Source organism: Motacilla alba, chromosome 22, assembly GCF_015832195.1.
Source record: "Motacilla alba alba isolate MOTALB_02 chromosome 22, Motacilla_alba_V1.0_pri, whole genome shotgun sequence".
Classification (NCBI taxonomy): domain Eukaryota; kingdom Metazoa; phylum Chordata; class Aves; order Passeriformes; family Motacillidae; genus Motacilla; species Motacilla alba.
Window position 1 is genome coordinate 698,217 of NC_052037.1, and position 22,409 is coordinate 720,625.

General features: G+C 53.8%; 2 protein-coding genes across 2 annotated transcripts; both read right to left on the reverse strand.

Moving 5' to 3' along the window:
• Positions 1-577: 577 nt before the first annotated feature.
• NKX3-1 (NK3 homeobox 1) lies at positions 578-6,453 on the reverse strand. Its single transcript, XM_038160158.1, has 2 exons — positions 6,021-6,453; positions 578-2,238 (listed from the first exon to the last, which is right to left on the reverse strand). Exons 1-2 carry the CDS (start codon positions 6,451-6,453, stop codon positions 1,847-1,849), a joined length of 825 nt encoding a protein of 274 aa, XP_038016086.1. The 3' UTR covers positions 578-1,846.
• A 3,033-nt stretch (positions 6,454-9,486) lies between these two features.
• On the reverse strand, positions 9,487-11,479 carry NKX2-6 (NK2 homeobox 6). The gene is made up of 2 exons (XM_038160159.1): positions 11,392-11,479; positions 9,487-10,025 (listed from the first exon to the last, which is right to left on the reverse strand). Exons 1-2 carry the CDS (start codon positions 11,477-11,479, stop codon positions 9,487-9,489), a joined length of 627 nt encoding a protein of 208 aa, XP_038016087.1.
• Between the last annotated feature and the right edge of the window lie 10,930 nt (positions 11,480-22,409).

The window sequence follows — 22,409 nt, forward strand, 5'->3', positions numbered from 1 at the left end:
TGCCCGGGAGCTCAGAGGATTCAGCAGGCAGAAGAGAAATCCCAAAAAATCCCGTGGAAAAAGGAACAATCCGGGCGGTTCCGTCCCGTTCTTTGTTGGCTGCGTTTCCCTGCTCCAGGAGGGAATTTCATGGGAATTTTCATCTTCATGGGAAGAGCAGGAATCACAGGAATATCCCTGGAGCTTCCCAGGGAAGAGACCTCAGTGGATTTTAATCCCAGGAGATTAAACCTGCTCCAGCAGAGCTTTGCTGAGTTGCTCCAGCTGAGAAAATGCATTTCCAGCTGGGAAAGTCCACCAAAATTCATTTAAGGAAGTATTCAGGAAACATTTAATATTTAATTTTATTCCTTAATATCCAATGTTAAGGATATTTTCCATCTAAACAGGAAATAATAAAGGAAATCTCTTTATTCTCACACTTCCCCCATGGAATTGATGAGCTTTTAAGTATAATTATTATTTTTTTAATTGAAGTTTTTGCTATTCTGTAAGTGCAAATGGGAAATTTCTCCCCCCCCCCCCCCCAAAAAAAAAGACTTGTTGGGATCATCCTGTCGCTGTTCCGGTGCCCCAGCGCTGGGAATTGGGCTGATCCATGGAATCCTGGGGTGATCGGGGTGGAAAACCACGAGCGCGACCCCCGAATTCCCCCTGCAGCGGGGATCGGCCGCTCTGCCAGCCCCGCTCCCGCCCGGCCAGCCCGGGCCCACTCCCGGATATGCAAAGCTCGTCTGTCACCGCCCCATTGTCCCTCCCGGGGTGGCACCCGGGGCACCTCCGGCTGGCGACGGGATTTGGGCACTTCCAGGGATGGGACAGCCGCGGATTCCCCGGGAATTCCCAGAGCGCTGCGATCAAAACCTGAATTAACTGATATTAAAATCTCTTCGGTTGTTTCGGTGTTAGCGGCCAGAGAGTTTGTGCTGCCGCTGAAAATCCCACCCCTAACCTGCTCCAGGGAGAGCCACACGGGGTTAAACCACCCCAAATTTAGGGAAAAAGTGATATTTTCCACCTCAAAATGCAGTTTCTACCAGGAGGGGCTCCAAGCCCCAGCCAGGCCAGCTTTAGGCACTGCCAGGGCTGGAGCAGCCACGGATTCCCTGGGAATTCCCGGAGCGTTGCAATCCAACACTGAATTAAGTGGAATGAAAATTGTGGACTGTTTTCTTTGGTTATTTCAGTGTTAGTGAGGAGCAAGCTTCGAGCTGCCACTGCTGCCAATCCCTCCCCTCTGGATTGAAGGAAAAACTGGATATTTTCCTCCCAAAAAACCCAAGAGGGGCTCCAAGAATTCTTCAGGGCAGGTAGGGCCAGGTGCCCTGAGCTGCAGCCTGGATTTGGGCCCTGCCAGGGCTGGAGCAGCCACGGATTCCCCGGGAATTCCCAGAGCGCTGCAATCAAACCCGAATTAATTGCTATTAACGTTTTGGGCTTCTTTTGGTTGTTTCGGTGTTAGTGGCCGGAGAGTTTGTTCTGCCACTGGAAATCCCACCCCTAATCGGGTCTAGCGAGAGCCACACAGGGTTAAACCACCCCAAACTAAGGGGAAAAATCAGATCTTTCCCACCCAAAAATGCAGTTTCTGCCAGGAGGGCTGCAGGAGCTGACGCGGTTCAGGCAGGGCAGGAAGGGCCCGGCGCCCTCAGCTCCAGCCTGGATTTGGGCACTGCCAGGGATGGGCTGCCCCGAGGATTCCCAGAGCGCTGCCATGAAATGTCGGGCTCTTTTTCACTCATTTCAGCGTTAGTGGTGACACAGTTTCACGCTGCCACTAGGAAACGCTGGCGCCGCAATCCCTCCCCTCTGGATTTATGGAAAAACCACCCCAAAAAAGCCATTTCTACCAGGAGGGGCTCCAGGAATTGACGTAGTACAGGCAGGGCAGGTAGGGCCAGGCGCCCCTGAGCGCCAGCAGCGACATTCCCGGGAATTCTGGCGCTTCCTGGCGCGAGTCCCAGCGGCTCATCCCGGCCACCACCTGTTTCCTCTTGGTCTTGTACCTCCTGTTCTGGAACCAGATCTTCACCTGGGTCTCGGTGAGCTGCAGGTGCCGCGCCAGGTGAGCTCTCTCCGGGGCTGACAGGTACTTCTGGTGGCTGAACTTGCGCTCCAGCTCGATCACCTGGCTGTGGGAGAAGGCGGCTCGGGAGCGCTTGCCCGGCCGGGGAGGCGGCGGCGCCGCGGCGCGCACGGCGGGGGCGCGGTCGGGCAGGAGCGGCTCCAGCGGCGCCTCTGGGAAGGGAAGAATTGGGAAAGAACCGCTTGGGAAAATGCCCAGCTGGACTAAAATTCCCACCCGGACAAAAATCCCCACCTGGACAAAAAATTCCCACCCGGACAAAAATTCCCACCTGGACTAAAATTCCCACCTGGACAAAAAATCCCAGCTGGACAAAAATTCCCACCCGAACAAAAATTCCCACCTGGACTAAAATTCCCACCTGGACTAAAATTCCCACCCGGACAAAAATTCCCATTTGGACAAAAAATCCCATTTGGACAAAAAATCCCAGCTGGACAAAAAATCCCAATAGGAAAAAAGTTCCCACTCGGATAAAAAATCCCACCTGGACAAAAATCCCCATTTGGACAAAAAATCCCATTTGGACAAAAATTCCCAGCTGGACAAAAAATCCCAATCGGAAAAAAGTTCCCACTTGGACAAAAAATCCCCACTTGGATAAAAATTCCCACCTGGACAAAAATCCCCATTCAGAAAAAAAAGTTCCCACTTGGAAAAAAAAAAAATCAAAATCCCTCCAAAATCACTTGGTTTTCCTCCTCACAGAGAGGAAAGAATTCCTGTTCCCTATTCCCATTTTCCCTGTTTCCCGTGTTTTAATGTCATGGTGTGAGGGTCATAGGGGGGAGTTTTGCCCTCCTAAATGACGGGGTTTAATTCACATCCTCCGGAATTCCATAGGAACCGGGATCCAGGGAGTGGATGGAAACAGGGACAGGGATAGGGACAGGGATAGGGACAGGGACAGGGATAGGGACAGGGATAGGGACAGGGATAGGGACAGGGATAGGGACAGGGACAGGGATAGGGACAAGGATAGGGACAGGGATAGGGACAGGGACAGGGACAGGGATAGGGACAGGGACAAGGATAGGGACAGGGATAGGGACAGGGACAGGCACAGGGATAGGGATAGGGACAGGGATAGGGATAGGATAGAATAAAACCCCCCAAAAAGATATTTTCCAGTACTGGAATAGGAATAGGGATAGGAAAAGGAATAGTAAATAGGAATAAGAATAAGAATAAGAATAAGAATAAGAATAAGAATAAGATAGGAATAATATCCTCAAACAAAATAGGATAGGCTGGAATAATATCCCCAAATTAGGTAGGATAGGATGGAATAATATCCCTAAATAAAGTAGGATAAGATGGAATAATATCCCCAAATTAAATAGGATAGGACAGAATGGAATAAAATCCCCAGATAAAATGGATAAGATAGGATAGGATAGGATAGGATAGGATAGGATAGGATAGGATAGGATAGGATAGGATAGGATAGGATAGGATAGGACAGGATAGGATAGGACAGGACAGGACAGGACAGGATAGGATAGGATAGGATAGGATAGGATAGGATAGGATAGGATAGGATAGGATAGGATAGGATAGGATAGGATAGGATAGGATAGGATAGGATAGGATAGGATAGGATAGGATAGGACAGGATAGGATGGGACGGGACGGGACGGGATAGGATAGGATGGAATAAAATCCCCAAATCCCCAGATAAAATAGGACAGGACAGGACAGGACAGGATGGAATAAAATCCCCAAAAGGGATATTTTCCAGTATTTTCCAGTGCTGGTGGAGGTCTCCCTAAATCCCAAGGTTCTGCTGTTATGTCCAAAGTGGCATAGAAGGATTTTTTTTTTTTTTTGTAGGATTCACATCAAGCCCTGCTTTGGAATATCCTGTGCCTGTGGGAAAACCAGAATTCCCAAAGGAAATAAATCCTCCTGCTCCTGAGTCCTCACAGGAATGGGGAAATGGGAGCAGCTCAGGGCAGATGCAGGGGGAGAGCAGGGAATAAATTCCTGCCTTTTCCATCCCATAACTCCAAGGCAATGCCAAGAGATTTTAGGGTAGTTTTAACCCTTTGCATCTCAAACTTCAGCCCTGGCCTCGTGTCTCCGACTGATTCCCAGAGGATCACTAGAGGCAGGGGCCAGGAAGGTGCTGCGCTCCGGGGAGGTCTCACCCACAACACCTAAAACCCCTCAGATAAATTTATTTCTGGAGTTAATCCCTTTTTGAGCATCATCCCAATGGAAATCAACCAATTTTTTTTTCTTTTGGTCATTTCTCTGTTTACTTTCTTAAGGTGTGAACAGAAGCTCAAGAAAAATCCAAGGGATTGAATTCCCAGTTTTGTGAATCCTGGTTGTCCCTGGATCCCAGAGCTTTTATGTCGGGACTTCTGTGAATAGAATTGGGCTGGAAAGCCGAAATTCCCCTGGCAGGGCTGTTGGAGCCAGAGCCAGCGCTGGAGAATTCCAAAGGGATTTGGGGCTGTTTGAGTTTGGCCTGGGATGTTTGGGCAGGGAAAGGCTGGGTCCCCTTTCCAAAAATCTTGTCCCAAAGTCCTGTGTCCCACTGGGCTTTTGGGATGCTGCTTGTCCCAGGTGCCTTTTCTGGGATCTGCGTTAAAGGGAATTTTTTCTGAAGCTTTTGCAGAAATGCACCAAATTGCATCAACGTTTTAGGCAGGTTCTGAGCTCGGAGCCCTTCGGGGCGCTGGGAAAGGTTTTCACTCAGTCTCTGAGCTCCTTATTCGCCTCTGCTCCAGCTCAGGTGCTCCTGGAGTTTAATCCAAGAGTGGCTCCAGCAGCTGGGTCTGGATCCCGATCCATTCCCTGACCCATGCTCAGACATCCCTGATCCATTCCTGATCCATTCCTGATCCATCCCTGATCCATCCCTGATCCATCCCTGATCCACGCCTTAATTCAACAAGCACAGCCATCCCTGATCCATTCCTGATCAATCCCTGATCCATCCCTGATCCATTCCTGATTCACTCCAAGCACAGCCATCCCTGATCCATTCCTGATCCATTTCTGATCCATCCCTGATCCATCCCTGATCCATCCCTGATCCGTTCCCTGTCCCAAGCACAGACTGTCTTGACCCATTCCCGACCCATTCCCGGTGCATTTCTGATCCATCCCTGATCAATTCCCAATCCATTCCTTGACCCAAGCACAGCCATTCCAGACCCATTTGTGATCCATTCCTGATCAATCCCTGATCTATTCCCTGTCCTAAGCACAGACTGTCCCAATCCATTCCTGATCCATCTCTGATCCATTCCTGATCAATTCCCGCTCCAGGCACAGCCATTCCCGATCCATTCCCAATCCATTCCCGATCCATCCCCGATCCATCCCCGATCTATTCTCGATCCATCCCCGATCTATTCTCGATCCATCCCCGATCCATCCCCGATCTATTCTTGATCCGTCCCCGATCCGTCCCTGATCCGTCCCCGATGCGTTCCAAATCCATCCCCAATGCGTTCCAAGTCCATCCCCGATGCGTTCCCGATCCATTCCCGATCCATCCCCAATCCATTCCCGATCCATCCCCGATCCGTCCCCGATCCATCCCCGATCCGTCCCCGATCCGTCCCCGATGCATTCCCGATCCGTTCCCGATGCATTCCCGATCCATCCCCACTCCATCCCCGATCTATTCTCGATCCATCCCCGATCTATTCTCGATCCGTCCCCGATCCGTCCCTGATCCGTCCCCGATGCGTTCCAAATCCATCCCCGATGCGTTCCCGATCCATTCCCGATCCATTCCCGATCCATCCCCGATCCGTCCCCGATCCGTCCCCGATGCATTCCCGATCCGTTCCCGATCTGTTCCCGATGCATTCCCGATCCATCCCCACTCCATCCCCGCTCCATCCCGCTCCATCCCCGCTCCATGCCCGCCCAGGCAGGGCCGTTCCGCTCCGCTCCGGCCGCTCCCCGTTACCTGTGCCGGGTGCCGGGGCTGGCGCCGAGGCTCGCGGGGGATGGGGGCCCGCGGGGGGCGCTGCCGGGGCTGCGCTGGCCCCGCTGCTCTCCGCGCTGCCCGCGCTGCTCTCCCCGCCGGCCGCGCTGCTCTCCCCGCTGCTCTCCCCGCTGCTCTCCCCGCTGCTCTCCCCGCTGGCCCCGCTGCTCTCCCCGCTGGCCCCGCTGCTCTCCCCGCTGGCCCCGCTGCTCTCCCCGCCGGCCGCTCCCCGCTCCGCGTTCCCGGCGCTCGCGGCGCGCTCGGGCGCGTCCCAGAGGATGTCCTGGATGAGGAAGGACGCGCGGGGCCGGGAGGGGCCGGCCCGGGGCTGCGGGGCTGCCCCGGCGGGGCCGCTCATGGCCGGGGGGCTGCGGGCCGAGCTCTGCCGCCGTCCCGGCCGCGCCCCGCCGCTCATCCCCTGCTCCTCCCGCCGCCCGGGGCTCGCCGCGTCCCCGCCCGGCCCGGCCCCGCATTTATCCGGCCCGAGCCAAACCTCCCGGGGCTGATTGGAGAGCCCGGCACCGTCTACGCCCTTCGCCCGTGGCTCGGCTCCCTCCGGCTCGGGGCGTCCCTCCCCGCGGATTTGGGGGGTCACAGCCGCCCCGCCGCGCCTCCCGCGTTCTCTGCTCACAAATCCCCCCCGGATCCGAAGACGAGGACGCGGATTTTGGGATCAAATGCGTCCGGACTGGGTTTTTTCGGGAGAGCATCCTTGGAGGATGTTCTGCATCCCTCGCCCCAGTCCCAGCTCTGCTTCCCCTCGCTTACGGGAGTGATTTCCACCCCTGAGCTATTTGGGAAAACTCTGCTTTCGGGGGGAAAAAAACAGAAATAAAAGGGTTGGGTGGCTTTTAAATTCATTTTGAGGCTTTTTCTCAAACGCCTCCTCTTTGATGCGCTCCGAGCGTGTTGGAAAATGGGGAAATGCCAAAGCTTTGCAAAGCCGCTCCAACAAGAGCTTGGGGATGATTTAAAAGCCAGGGAGAGCAGTTCCAGAGGCAAATCCTGGCATGGAAAAGGCTGAAAGTTTAAGCCTGAACCTCAGACTAATCCCTCAATTCATTCAAGAAGCCTGAACACCTTTAACAACAAAGTCTGCGTCACCCCAAGGGAGCAAAACCTTCCCAAATCCAAGGAGAACCACGAGGGGAGGCGCCTGCTGGAACAGATTCTTTCCTGAGATCTGGTTGATTTGTGGTTGTTCTTCCAGAGTTTCTGTTTGGAAAACAACCCCAACAGCCTTGGGACCCCCCGGGCGTGGGGAGCACGGGATTGAAACTCCACCTCGTGCCATCCCAAGGCAAATCCATCTCGTGAGGAAGGTCCCGTGGGAGCTCTGGTGATGCTCATGAGCAGAATCCCCGGGAATTGCGGGCAGTTTATATTTAAATAAATTTCTAAATATGAATTTATCAGTGACCTCCTCCAGCTCTGCTGCCTCCAAACCCCTTTTCCTGCTGGAATATCAGCACGGATGTCTTCTTTTATTCCCAAACCCAGCCCCTTCAGCCGGGCCTGGGTTTTTTTTTTTACCCTTAAAAGGGGGAACAAAAGATTTCCCTCCAATCCCCCGCGGGCTTTGTTGATTTTACAGGAGGTGTTTGGTTACGGCCGCCCGGAGCCGCCAGCGGTTGTGCGAACGTGCCCCAAACCCGGATTTTCCAGCCCCTTTTCCTTCTGCAGCCTCGGGTTTGGGAATTATCCCCCCGAACTCACGGAACGCTCGGAAAAGCTCAGCGGCTCCAATGGCTCAGCCCGCTCTTAGGCAGAGAAAGGGAAATTGGGAAGAGTCCTAAAGGAATTGGGAATGTCCTGAGCTGGGAGGAACCCACGGGGATCATGGAGTCCAAATCCCGGCCCTGCCCTGGGCAATCCCAACAATCCCACCCCGTCCCTGGGGGCTTGGCCGGAGCTCCCCCAGCTCTCGCCATTCCCATTTCCAGGCTTTTTTCCTGAGGGAAGACCTTTCCTTCCTTATTTCTGCCTTTATTTGGGGGAGCTTCCTGGGATTTGCCTCAGTTTGTGGCTGGAGCTCCAAGGAAATCTCCCGGTGTTGTTGGGGATTCCAGGCGAGCCCGTGCACGGCGAGCCCAGGGCTGCTCCCAGCGCCAGCAGCGATTCCCGGGGACTGCAGGGGAAAGGAATTCCCTGTGGAAGAGCAGGGAAAGGAATTCCCTGTGGAAGAGCAGGGAAAGGAATTCCCTGGAACTGCAGGAAAAGGAATTCCCTGTGGAACTGCAGGGAAAGGAATTCCCTGTGGAATTGCAGGGAAAGGAATTCCCTGTGGAAGCCCAGGGAAAGGAATTCCCTGTGGAAGAACAGAGAAAGGAATTCCCTGTGGAATTGCAGGGAAAGGAATTCCCTGGAACTGCAGGGAAGGGAATTCCCTGTGGAAGAACAGGGAAAGGAATTCCCTGTGGAACTGCAGGGAAAGGAATTCCCTGTGGAAGAACAGGGAAAGGAATTCCCTGTGGAAGAGCAGGGAAAGGAATTCCCTGTGGAACTACAGGGAAGGGAATTCCCTGTGGAACTGCAGAGAAAGGAATTCCCTGTGGAACTGCAGGGAAGGGAATTCCCTGTGGAACTGCAGGGAAGGGAATTCCCTGGAACTGAAGGGAAAAGGACCCTGTGGAACAGCAGGGAAAGGGAATTCCCTGGAACTGCAGGGAAAGGGAATTCCCTGGAACTGCAGGGAAAAGGACCCTGTGGAATTGCAGGGAAAGGGAATTCCCTGGAACTGCAGGGAAAGGAATTCCCTATGGAACAGCAGGGAAAGGAATTCCCTGGAACTGCAGGGAAAAGGACCCTGTGGAATTCCCAACCTTGGACTAAAAGGTAATTTTTGGCTGGATTATTAGGATTTGATTTTTGTTTTTCTTTGGCTTAGGTTTGGATGCTCAGATGCAAATTGCAGATGGTAAATTCAAAATATGAAGTGAGAAATGACAAGAGAGCGAATCCACAATTTCACTGATTAGCTTTTACTTGCAAATAATAATAATAATAGTAACAATAATAATAATAATAAAGGCAGGAATCCATACCTGTGCTGGGACTTATTAAGAAAAACAAATCAGAAACAAATCTAGAAATTACAGGAACGCAAAGCATTAAATATTGTCAATAAAAAAAAGCAAAAAAAAAAGCACAGGGATGTGCCCAGCCCCTGTTTTCCCGTTATCCTGAGGAAGGAAAAGTCCTGGTGACACCCTGGGGGAGCAAATCCCTCGGGAGCTAGAGGGGCCAGACTCCAAATTATTGTTTAAAAATAAATAATTTATAATTGTTGCGTGCCAGAAGTCACCGCGGGGCTGTGGGGCAGCGTCCCCCTCTCTCCTTCCAGGATCGTTTCGCTGCCCGGGCCGGCAGAAATCCTTTGGATTTGGCCGCGGTGGCGATCGGGGCCGGGCTCCGGAGCAGCGGGAGCTCTCCCGGCGCCTCTCCGCGCTCACCTCCAGCTGCCGGCGCCGATTCCCGCGGGCAGAGCCGGGGGCTGGCGCTGGGCACCGCCGGGGGTGGCACCGGGCGACAGCGCGGGACACCCGGCCCCGCGGCCCGCCCCGAGAGCGCCGCAGCAGGAGCCGCAGGGGAAAGGGCCGGGAATGCCGCAGGGCGCCGGGAAGGGCCGGGAGCCGCCCCCGGGGCAGGGTCTGCCGTCCCGCACCAGCACCGGCACCGGCACCGTGCGCGGGGGCAGCGCGGGCGCGGCCGGCGCCGGGCACCGCTCCCGCCGCTGCCGCTTGCTCTTGTAGCGCCGGTTCTGGAACCAGATCTTCACCTGCGTGGGGCTGAGCTGCAGCAGCCGCGCCAGCTGCTCCCGCTCGGGCCCGGACAGGTATTTCTGCCGCTGGAAGCGCCGCTCCAGCTCCAGCACCTGAGCCTGCGAGAACAGAACGCGCGGCTTCCGCCGCTGCCGCTGCGCCGGCGCCCGGCCGGGCTCCCCGCGCTCCTCCTCGGCCGCGAAGCTCGGGCCGAGCAGAGATTTTCCTGCGGCGGGGAGAAAAACAAAGCGAAGTCAGCCCCAAATCCAGCTCTGTTCCCAGCGACAGGGAGGGATCCAATCGGGAATGGCACCCCTCGGGAATAGGATGGAGTAGGGCTGACAGTTCATGAAGTAAAGTGTGATACTTGGTACATTTAATATGAATTTTTTTAATATGAATTTTACCGTGATATTTATTGAGCACTCGATAATGAAATCCCCCCCCCCTTTTTTTTTTTAATTAAGCTGTTACACGAATTCTGAATAAAAATCTCCTTTTTCCCCCTCCTAATGACGCCTCTGACGTTTTGGGGTTGCCGCCGTTGTCCGAGGGACACAAAGAAAGGCAGGTTCGAGCATTCCAGACCCCAAATGTCCTTTCCCCTCCACCCTGCTCCGCAGCGCTGGAACCCGAACCTGCGGCAGGATCTGCCTCCAGCCCCAGCAAAGGAGAATCCCGCATTTCTCTGAATTTCAGCAAAACAAAACCCCCCGGAGGAGCAGGGAGCGGAGGAGGGAAAATCGCTAAATCGGAGAGGAGTTGCTGGTTTTGGGGGGTTTCTGATTCGCTGGGAATTTGTGCGGCAGAGGAGCAGCCGGGATCGGGTCCGGCTCCGGCTGGCACAGCCCGGCTGGGAATTCGGGAGCCCCAGGGTGCTGGAAGGCTCTGGATGGTGGAAGGGGTGAAGGGGACAGAATCCCCCCCGGGCTGCCCTCCCTGTCCCCCTCCAGTCTGCCCAGCGCTCCCGCTCTGTCCCCGCTGGTTTCCCCGCTCCGCCGCCGCCGGGCGCTGGGGAACGGGAACAGAGGGAATTTTTGGGATTTCCGCGCGGGGAGAAGCGGGACAGCTCCGCTCCCCCCTCGGGGATCCTCTGCGCTCCCGGGGCCGGGCGTGTCCCCAGCGGGGCCGACTCACGGAGCGCGACACGGGGGTGACATCGAAAGCGGCGGCGATGGGTGACTTTGGGCAGGAAAAAACCCTGAAAATCCCAAATCCAGCCCCCAGCTCCATCCAGCCCGGACCGTCCCGCTTCCTCCAGGGCAGCCGGAGCTGCGGGGATGCGCGGGGGATGCGCGGGGGATGCGCGGGGGATGCGCGGGGGATGCGCGGGGGATGCGCGGGGGATGCGCGGCGGCGCCGGGGCGCACTGGGATGCCCGAAAAGCCCCGAACAACCGTAAAAATACCAAAGCAGGGGGTTAAAAAGAGGAGCATGAAGGGAAAAGGGAGGGAAAAGGGGATCCACCGGGAGCGGCGGGTGCGAGGATACAGCGCTGCCCTCGGGATCCGCGCCGCGGGAGCGAGAGCGGCTCCGCGGGGCCCCCCCCGGCGCTTCCTCCGCCCGTTCCGCGGGGTCCCGCGGGCACTTACGCGGCCGCGGCTCGTCCTGCCCGGCTCGGGGCCCCCCGGGCGCCTCCAGCTTGAGGATGTCCCTCACCGAGAAGGGCGTGGGCAGCATCTCCGGGCGCGGGGGGCACCGGGCGCTGCCAGCCCCGCTCCCGCCTCCCACCCTCCACCGAGCACCCCAGGCCCGGGGGGGTCCCGGAGCTCGGGGGGAGCAGGGGAAGGAGGGACAGTGCCGGGAGGGCTCTCCCTGCCTCCCGGGGTGCTCCGGCTCCCCATGCGCTGCCCCCTGAGCCGCGGGGAAGGAGCAGCCCCTTCCCTGCGTGTTTCCAAAACAAGGGAAGCGGCAAGGAGCGGAGGGAGGGGGGCAGGGGGTGCCGGGCTTTGGGCTGAGCCGCAATAAAACAAATCGAGTCCATTTGAGCTCCATTAAGGTCACATTAGCGAGCGGCTCCGCCAGATAAGCGCTGATAAGGAGCGCAGACCACCAAGCTCCTGCGGGAGCGGGGGGGGGACGCTGGGACAGGGACGTGGGGCAGCTTCGGGCCCCAGTTCCCTCCCAGTTTGTCCCAGTTTGTCCCAGCGCTTCCTCGGCTGAGCTGGCAGAGCCTTACCGGGGCATGGCGAGGGGTCAGGGTACCCCCGTGAATTCGGGCAGCGGGGTCGGGGGCTGGTACCCCGTGGGACAGCGCGGGGGGGGGGGGATGCCTGGGGAGCCCCTCGGGCCGTGGGGTGATGCTGGGCCTTATCTGAGCCCAGGGAGCGGCGATTTCAATTAAAATTCCTGGCCGGGCTCGGCGCTGGTGTTCGCTGATAGCCCTGACAGAGCCGGGCCGGCCGCGGCCGGGCTGGGCCGGCGCCTCCCGCCGCAGCCAGGGCGGCCCGGGAGGGCAGGCTGAACAAATAAACGGCCCCAAGCAGGCCAGGAAGCGAGGGGCTGCAACGGGAGGGAAAATAAATACAGTGGCTGGGCGAGAAAAGCGCTCGGAGCCGCCACGGGTCGGTTCTGATTCCCGGGGAACAGCCGGGCTCACTTCAGCCCCGGGCTCGGTGCGTTTGCTCCGGGTGCTTTCACAGCCACGGCACATCCCTGCTCGCGGGGTCTTATCTGAGGGATTTCCCAGCCTTTCTGCGATTCCATGATTCCCACTTTCCAGTCTAAAGTGGGAATTTTGGCTGGAGACATCGCAGGAATCACTGAGCTCGCCTGCCCCGGTTTCCAGGCTCAGTGCTCAGCATCCCCTCAGCATCTCAGCATCTCCTGGATCCCTTTGGTGGGGAAAGCCCAGGCCCTGCTCGGTGATTTTTTTCCTCTCACATTCTCCTCTGAGATGCCCTTTTTTATTTTTCCCTTGTTTTGCCCCCCCCCCCCCCTTTTTTTTTCCCTCTTTTTGCCTTTTTTTTTTTTTTTTTTTTGGTGCCATTTTTGGCCATTTTTGGGGCCATTTTTTGCCATTTTTGTGCTATTGCACTTGCAGCCCACCCCCCCCAAAATTCCCATTCCCGCAGAGGAGCGAGGCTGCAGCTCCTTGGCCCAGCCCCGGCTCCTCGGGCTGGATCCTCCTCCCGGGACAGCCCTTCCCGCAGTTCCCCCGCTCCAAACGCCCTCCACAATTCCAGACCCGCGTCCCGCTCGCCCGCAGCCCTTTCCCGGTGCCCGGGGGATTCGTGGCCACGTCTGGCCGCTTTGTTTGGGGCTGCGAGCAAACAGGGCTCATTTTACACCTCGGCGCCGAGGTGAAATGCTTGGCTGGGATCGAGACGAGCAGGAAGGAATTGGGGGCAGCGGCTTCATCCGCCCCTAATGGCTCCGGGATTAATGGGCGGGAGGGGTTTGGCTCTCGGGACCCGCCGAGAGATGAGGCACCGGCTGCGCTGAGGGAAGGAAAATGGATTTTCGGGGCAGGATCGTTGCCCCAGGATGGCTTTGGGGCCGCGTGGCCGCCCCATCCCTCTCCGTGCACATCCCACAGGTCACATCCAGCCCCCCCTCGCTGGCAGGCGGCCTCTGCAGCATCCCGAGGCTTGGATGAGGCTCCTAAATCACCTCACAGGTGCTCCCTGGCAAATCCTGCTGCTGAGCCTTCCTGGAGCCTTTTTGGGGTTTTCCCAGCGGCATCCAGGAGGGACCAGAACATTCCCGAGTGCCATCCTGGAGGGATCAGACCCTTCCCAGGGGGGATCAGAACATTCCCAAGGGGCTCAGGCCCTTCCCAAGGGGCTCAGGCTGTTCCCAAGTGCCATCCAGAGGGGATCAGATGCTTCCCAAGTGCCATCCAGAGGGGATCAGACCCTTCCAGGGGGCTCAGGCCCTTCCCACAAGTGCCATCCTGGAGGGATCAGACTCTTCCCAAATGCCATCCGGGGAGGATCATGCCATTCCCAGGCGGCTCAGACCATTCTCAGGGGTATCAGACATTTCCCAAGTGCCATTCAGATGGATCATGCCACTCCCAGGGGGCTCAGACCATTCCCAAGTGCCATCCAGGAGGGATCAGACCCTTCCCAAGTGCCATCCAGGGAGGATCATGCCCTTCCCAGGGAGCTCAGGACCCTTCCCAAGGGGCTCAGCCCCTTCCCAAATGCCATTCAGGTGGATCAGACCCTTCCCAGGGGAGCTCAGACCCTTTCCAGGGGGCTCAGGCCCTTCCCAAGGGGTATCAGACCCTTCCCACAAGTGCCATCCAGGTGGATCAGACCCTTCCCAAGTGCCATGCAGGGAGGATCATGCACTTCCCAGGGGGCTCGGGACCCTTTCCAAGTGCCATTCAGGTGGATCAGACCCTTCCCAGAGGGGTTCAGACCCTTTCCAGGGGGCTCAGACCCTTTCCAGGGGGCTCAGACCCTTCCCAGGGGGGCTCAGACCCTTTCCAGGGGGCTCAGACCCTTTCCAGGGGGCTCAGACCCCTCCCAGGGGGGCTCAGACCCTTTCCAGGGGGCTCAGACCCTTCCCAGGGGGGCTCAGACCCTTCCCAGGGGGCTCAGGCCCTTCCCAGGGGGGCTCAGGCCCTTCCCAGGGGGCTCAGACCCCTCCCAGGGGGCTCAGACCCTTCCCAGGGGGCTCGGGCCCTTCCCAAAGCTCTGGGCCGGAGCATTTGGGCCGGGCTGCCCCCGGGGGTTCCCGGGAGGATCCGCGGCGAGCGCCCCTCAGCCCCGGCTCCCTCCGGCGCGGGCTTAATCCGGTTACGGCTCTCCGGGGCCACGGCTCCTCTCTCTAACCAGGTTAGGTGAAACCGGCAGAAGCCACTTTGGGCTGGGACGGGAGCATTTCCATGGCAGCGGCCCCATGGCAGCGCCCGCGGTATCGGATTCCGGGGGATATCGCTGGGATGCATCAGGAGCTGCGGCGGCGGAGGAGCATCCGAAGCCCTGGAAACCCGAATCCGCCTCTCAGGAGAGCCAACACGCCCCGCGAAGCTTCAGTCCTGCCGGATTTTGGGGTTTAAGCGGTCAGGAGTGGGGGAATTATGGGAATATTCACAGTGGGAATATTAGGAATGAATAAATGGAGTAATGATGTGGTGCACAGGGGACTGCGAGCGCAGAGCTGTGCATGGGCACCTCCGAGGGGTTTGGGGATGCTCTGGAACAGCTGAAATTCCACTTGAGAGGGTTTTCTACATCCTTTGCTTCCTCCCAGCTGCTCCTGTCCTTTTCCATCAGCAAAAGAAAAGAAAAAGTGGGAAGGAAGGGAGGGAGAAGGAGCTGGAGGGGGACGAGGGGGAGGAGATTCCCTCCCCAGGGCTTTCCAATATACATCAGTGGGGGAAAAAAAAGAAAAAATTCTTCCATTTCAGAATCCATGAGACAGAAATATGAAACTTTAGTGCACTTCCGTGGGGAACCCGTTCCGTGACTCTGGGGTGGAGCCGCTCCCCTGCCCTGCTGGGCGTCAGGACACCCTGATGAACCCCAAACTGGGCCAGGGGCTCTTCTCCTGTGTCCATTTAATCTCTTTTCCCCCCCAATTTTCCATTTTGAGCACTTGCCCATCGCTGCTCTGTTCGACTGGGTGTTATTCCCACTTTTGAACTTCCTATTCCCGGATTTTTAGGACCTGTTGGAATCAGGGGGGTGAAGGGGACACAGGCTTTCTCAGCCGCCGCTCCTGGGATTTCTGCTCCCGGCGGAGATTTCCTGAGCCAGGGCTTTGGGATGGACTCAAAGAGCAGAGCCCCGGCTGGAATCGTGAGCCAGCAGTGCCCTCTGCTTGGCCAGCCGGGATCTGCAGCTCTGCTTCTCCTCCAAATCCCCCAAACTGGGGCTTGGAAAGGTGGGAAAATCCCCGCTGTGCTCCCCCAGCCCCCGGGGAGAGAGCAGCGGGGCAGCGAGGGCTGCGAGCGGGAATTGCTGATTTTTGGGGCTTTGTCCCGGGAGATAAAATCCGGCGGGGTTCAGGGTGCCCCGAGCGCGCTCGGAGTTGTTTTTTAAAGGGGATTTTTGCGGTGAAGCCTCGTGAATAATCCGGGTCGGGGCCGGCGGTGGGAGCGGGGTGAGGGAAGGAAGGAACCGGGAGATGCCGGAGGAGGAGCGGGGAGGCTCCGGGGCTGCGGGGACGCGGAGCCCTCGGTCAGCAGGTGGCACAAGAGGCGTGACAAGAAAAAAAACCCCAAAACCCCAACAACAACAACAAAACCGGGATAAAGATCTCCTGGGAAAACAAACAAACAAACAAACACCACCAAAAAAAAAAAAAACCCCACAAAAAACAAAAACCAATAAAACAAACTAGGATAAAAGCCCTGGAGTGCTTCACCCCGGGACGGCTGCAGGTCCCTTCCAGCATCTCTCGGAAATTCCCGGCGGGATAACGGCTTGGAGCATCCCAAACTCGCGGCGGGAAAGGCACAGTTCTCCCCCCTCAGAGGGTGGGGTGGGCCTGGGATGGAATTCCCAGAGGGTTTCTCCATCCCTGGCAGTGTCCCACGCCAGGCTGGACAGCGCTTGGAGCCACCTGGCACGGGGGAGGTGTCCCTGCCCGTGGCAGGGGGGCACTGGATGGGCTCTGAGGTCCCTCCCAAGCCCAATCATTCCAGAATTCCACGATTCTGGGATTTCAAAGCCGTGGCAGAAGTACTGGGATTTGCTTCCAGCTCTGGAACTCTGGCCACATCTGTTGGGTTTGGGCTTTGTTTTGCTTTTGGGTTTGTTTTTCCTTAACGGGAGATTTACTTAGATCGTGGAAAGATCCCTTGGATTCTGTCCCAAAAACGTAACTGAAAATATCTGGATTAAATAAACTCCTAAACCCAGAATTGCGTAATTTTTGTTTCTCTGATGTCATCCCACGCTGAAGGCCCAGGCAGGGCCCAGCTCACATCCAACCCCAGGGCTGCCAGGGCAGGGGAAATGCCTCAGGAGTTACTGACTCTGTGCCTCTCCCACACTGTGAATCCATCACCGGGCCGGGAGACCTCGGGGACTGCTGGGGGTCACCCCAAAAAGCCCAGGAATTGAATTTAAATAAAAAATATTGAAAATATTGAAAAGCCCTGGTGAAAGCCAAGGCTCTGAGGAGAAGCTGGGATCTTCCAAAGGCTGCAAAGAGCAAGAGGCTCCTCCAGAACACAGAGGTGAGAGCTGGGCCTGTCCGTGGCTGGAAACTGCACCACGAGGGGCAGAAATGAACCCCAGGGTCGGAGATGGGCAGAAACTAATAAACAGATCAGGGATGGCCTGGAAAGACTGAGCATCCCAAGAACTCCAAACTGGGAATGTGCCTCCTGTCCCAGGTGGAGGTGGATGACCCAAAACCTGACCCTAACCCCCTAACCCTAACCCAAACTGTAAAATATGACCATAACACACCCCAAACCAGATCCTAAACAATGACATTAACCCTAACCATAAACCATGACCTTAACCCTAACTCTAACCCCAGCACAAACCCTAACACTAAGCCTAAGCCTAACCCTAACCCAAACCCTAAACCTAAACCATGACCTTAACCCTAACCCTAACCCTAACCCTAACCCTAACTGTAAAATATGATCATAACCATAACACTAACCCCAAACCTGATCCTAAACCATGACCTTAACCCTAACCCTAACCCTAACCATAACCATAACCATAACCCGAAACCACAACCTTAACCCTAATCCTAACCCTAACCCTAAACCATGACCTTAACCCTAATTCTGACCCTAACCCTGACCTTAAACCATAACCCTAAACAATGACCCTAACCCTAACCCTAAACCACGACCTTAATCCTAACTCTAACCCTAACCCTAACCCTAAACCACGACCTTAATCCTAACTCTAGCCCTAACCCTAACCCTAAACCATGACCTTAACCCTAATCCTGACCCTTAACCATAACCCTAAACCACAACCCTAACCCTAACCCCTTTCCCTTTAAACAATCGTGACCAGTTTGGTTTTTTAGGACTTGAAGATTCCAGGTGGAGCAGGGAAAAGGCTGGAGAGGGAAACAGGGGTCATCCTCTGGAGCCACAATCCGGCTCGTCTTGGACTTTCACTCCACTTAAAAATCAAAATCAAAGAGGGAAAACAAAAAAAAACTCTGTCTGTGTGGAAATATGCCATCCCCCCATGAGCCATACTGGTTTTACTGGTTTTTCCAACTGCTCCTAGAATAAAACTCCCGGGTCTCTCCCAGGGATTTTGTGCCTGAGGTTCTCCAACCTCTCTGGTTGGATCCGGCGGGAGGGTCACACAAAACCTCTCTGATGTTCTTTTGGCTTTTTTGGGGAGGAAAAGCCTTTGGAAATCCAGCTTTGTGTGCCGAGGAAGGGCTGGCTCCTTGGAAAAGGTGGAAATTTATTGGGAAGTGACTTTTTGGGAGTCTGGAAGCAGGGAATCCTCCCGGGATCTGCCCGGAAACACGGCAGGGTTGGAACTGGAGGATCTGGTCCCATCCAACCCAACCCAACCCAACCCATTCCATGGCTCTGTGGTTTTCAGGGATTCCCAACTGCATCATCCCATGGGTCGGAGGATCTGGAGGATCTGGTCTTATCCAACCCAACCCATTCCATGGCTCCGTGGTTTTCAGGGATTTCCAGCCCAACCATCCCATGCGTTGGAGGATCTGGTCCCATCCAACCCAACCCATTCCATGGTTTTCCAGGATTTCCAGCCCCATCATCTAATGGGTTGGAAGATCTGGTCCAACCCAAGCCAACCCAACCCATTCCAGGGCTCCGTGGTTTTCAGGGATTCCCAACCACATCATCCCATGGGTTGGAGGATCTGGTCCCATCCAACCCAACCCAACCCATTCCATGGGTCCGTGGTTTTCAGGGATTTCCAGCCCCGTCATCCTCTCAATCCCTCAGGTTAGTTTTTGGCCGCTGCTTTCCACTGAAATTGATCAAAAGACATCGAAATCTCGGGGTCCTGAGAATTCCCTGGCTGAATCTTCATCCCTCTGCATTTCTCCTGCCTTTTTCTCCGCTCCTCACCCATCTGAGCTCTCCCAATGGGAATCACCCCTGGATCCAGGCAATTTGAGCTTTGATTTCTATTTTTTTCTATTTTTTCTATTTTCTATTTTTTCTATTTTCTATTTCCCACTCCTTTTATCTTTTGAACTCCTTCCGTATTCCCACTCGGAATGGCTGAATCACAGCAGCAAAGACAATATCCTTCATTTCTGTGCGAGTTTTTGTTGTCCTTCATTTCTGTGTGAGTTTTTTTTCCCCTGCCTTTTTATTTTCCTCAGTTTCTGGGAGGCTGGAAGGGAAGTCTGGTCCCAGATTTCATTCCCAGCCCTTTGGAAGTTTCGGGGATCCCACTCCTCCTTCCCTCCCTCCCAAAGCTGGCAGGAAGGGTGAGGACTGGGAAAATCTGAACTGGTTTTCCCTTTGTTTCGTCACGAAACTGCAAAAACCCCCATGGACAAGAAAAGAACATCCAGTCAATCCTTTGGATCCCGGCCAAAACAAATTCCTGGGTTTTTTTTCCAGGGGAAAATCAACCAGGATTTTAATGCTTCCCGAGCTCTCCGTCACCACCGAGCCCAGATTTCCTTTTCCAGGACTCTTTTCTTCGTCATCAAGGCGAAATTTCCTTTTCCAGGACTTTTGTCTCGGTTATCAAGCATAAATTTCCTTTTCCAGGGCTTTTTTCTTTGTCACTGAGCCAAAATTTCCTTTTCCAGGACCCTTTTCTTCATTATCCAGCGTAAATTTCCTTTTCTAGCAGAATTTTCTTCATCAGTGAACTGAAATTTCCCTCTCCGGGATGATTTTCCTCCCCATTTTTCCACCACAGAGCCCAGGCTGATCCGACCCCTCTGCTCCTGCTCTTTTTTTTTTTGGGAATTCAGCTCCCTCCCCTACCAGCGCTGACCTAAATGTGTCCATTTCATTCCCAAGTCTTAAAAAGGCATCAAAATTCTGGAATATTGTCAAGGTTGGGAGCTCCAGGTGGAAGTGTCCAAGGGAATTTCCGACGGTGCCAATAATGCCAATGGGTATAATAATGACATATAAATATTAATTACAACTAATTATTTTAGTCAACACCTATGTGTATAATCTTAATAATTTAACTCATTATTTTTATTCATGCTGTTGCAATGATAAAAATAATTAGAATGAAAAAGAAAATTATTAGTAATAATGATAATTATAATATATAATTATATCATATAAATATAATATATAATTATATAATATAATGATAATTATAATATTATAATTATCATTATTACAAATACTTTTCTTTATATTATTATTAATAATGATAATGATAATGATAATAATGATAAAAATAATAATATTGCAACACTAATAGTGCAGGGGTAGCATGAGTTCAGCTTTAAGGTCCTTCCAATCCAAATCTTTCCATGATTTTTGGACAAGAAATATTTTAATAATCCTCTTCTATTCCCAGTATTTATTCTTTCACTCTCGTGCAACGGGAAAATGTTTTTTCAAACTTCGCAGCAACTTTTGGAGCAGAGTTGGAATTAAGATGCCACTTTTCCTCTGCGGGTTATTAAATGTATTTTGATGTTCCAGTGGAAATCTGAGATTTCCTGGCTGGATAAAATGCACATGGAATTCCAGTTTCCAGGTGTTTTATTTCCCTGCAGGCGCAGTGCAGCTGCATCCATTAAAAAGTGCTTCTGCCTTCATAAGCAGGGTGAATAAAATGCAGTTACCAAGCCAGGCCGCAAACAGCCAGAGGAGACAGCAGAGCTCGATGCTGAATCCAAGGAAAAAAAATTAAAAGAAATTCTTTTTAAATAATACTAAATTTCTATTACATTTACATTTATTTAAAATTTATAAAACAATTATAAATTATTAAAAATTATAAAATAATTATAAATTATTTATTTTAAATAATATTAAATTTCTATTACATTTATATTTATTTAAAATTTATAAAATAATTATAAATTATTTTAATGAATGCAGCAGCATTCATTAAAAAGTGCTTCTGCCTTCATAAGCAGGGTGAATAAAATGCAATTACCAAGCCAGGCCACAAACAGCCAGAGGAGACAGCAGAGCTCGATGCTGAATCCAAGGAAAAAAAATGAAAATAAATTCTTTTAAAATTATATTACATTTCTATTATATTGATATTTATTTCAAATTTATAAAATAATTATAAATTATTTAAAAATAATAAAAATTATTAATAGAATTTTTATCCTGCTGCCATCGACACCCCAATAAAGACTCGGACACCAAAACCCTTTAAATTCGACTTTTTTATTTCATTGCAGAAGAAAATCCAACGTAGGCCTCATTACATTATGCATCTTTAATTATAAAAATAAGCAAAGAAAATACCTTGCCTCTCTCTCCTCGCTATGATATGTTTCAAATAACCTCTATATGAACACACGGCGCTTTACAAATGTCATGGAAACAATAAATAAGGACATATCCCAGATATGCTCACTGTTTATTCCAGTACTCAGCAAAAAAAAAACCCAAAACCCCCCCGAAACCCCCAAACTCTCTCCCTTTTCCCTTTTCTTCGTCTCTTTAAATTATAAATACAAACAGCGCAAATTTCAAATGGCACGAAAACGTCTAAAGTGCAAACAAACCACGAGACTCATGCAAACCTTCCCGGGGAAGCCCCTCCCCGCCCCGAGAGGAAAGAATCCTTTTGTGAGACCAAAAAAAACCACGAAGCAGAGATGAACTCCAGGGTGAAATTGCTGGACTTGATCGTGGGGATCACTCCCCGCCCCGCGGCGTCTCTCACCCCAAATCCCAACCTTTCCCTCGTTCCCAAGGGATGGGCAGAGCCCCTCTGCCGGGAGGGGAGAGCTGGGAGCGCCAGCTGGGCTGAGGGATCTCCAGTTCCTCCCTGCTCCAGCACAGGGACAGAAGCGGCCTCAAAGCAGCTCAGAACTGGGGAATTGTGGCTCTTTGGGACACGGATGGCGCGGGGGCAGCTCCCCGGGCTGTTTCCAGGGGATGATTCCCTGGGCCACCACAGCAAACCCCACCTGGGGGAATCATCTCCCCGCTCCTCTTCCCACCCGTGTTCCGGAGGCAAAGTTGGAATCACTGCTGGAAAGGGAAAGTTCATCACGGCATATCCCAAAAAAAGATGGGGCTGGGAGGCCCGAGGCTCCTCCCTGGCCCCAAATCTGCTCCAGGCGCCTTTTTGGGGCTGCAGAGCAATGGGGGGCTGGAGAAGCCGCTTTCCAAGGAATGTCCCTGCCCAGGTGTCCTTGGAAAGCTCCTGGGAGCTTTGGGACCCCACAGTGGGAGCTCTGGAGCACCGGCAGAGCCTCCCAGCTGGGGCTGGACCACTGACCCGAGGAAGAGAAAGAATTTTTGTGTCCAATTCCCAAATAAAAGCATGGACTGGATGCACAAACCCCAGCAGGATTCCCTGGACCCCAACAGCCGCAGGGCGGGAAGTCAGGGATGCGCTTCTGGGATCAATTCCTAAAGATAATCCCAGTTTTAGGGTCGGGATATTCCAGAAGCTTTTGGTTTTCACTTCTCAGAACTTCTTTGTGCTGGCGTCTCAATCCCTGCCTGATTCAGGAAGGAGCAACTTTGCATCTTCCTTGCCCTGCACGGCTCTGTTCGGAG

Excerpts from the sequence above, each read along its gene's own strand:
- NKX3-1 (XM_038160158.1), bottom strand. The coding sequence starts at position 6,453 with ATGAGCGGCGGGGCGCGGCCGGGACGGCGGCAGAGCTCGGCCCGCAGC. Across the intron at positions 2,239-6,020 it reads AGCCCCGGCACCCGGCACAG|AGGCGCCGCTGGAGCCGCTC; the intron begins GTAACGGGGAGC and ends TTCCCTTCCCAG.
- NKX2-6 (XM_038160159.1), bottom strand. The coding sequence starts at position 11,479 with ATGCTGCCCACGCCCTTCTCGGTGAGGGACATCCTCAAGCTGGAGGCG. Across the intron at positions 10,026-11,391 it reads GCAGGACGAGCCGCGGCCGC|GAAAATCTCTGCTCGGCCCG; the intron begins GTAAGTGCCCGC and ends TCCCCGCCGCAG.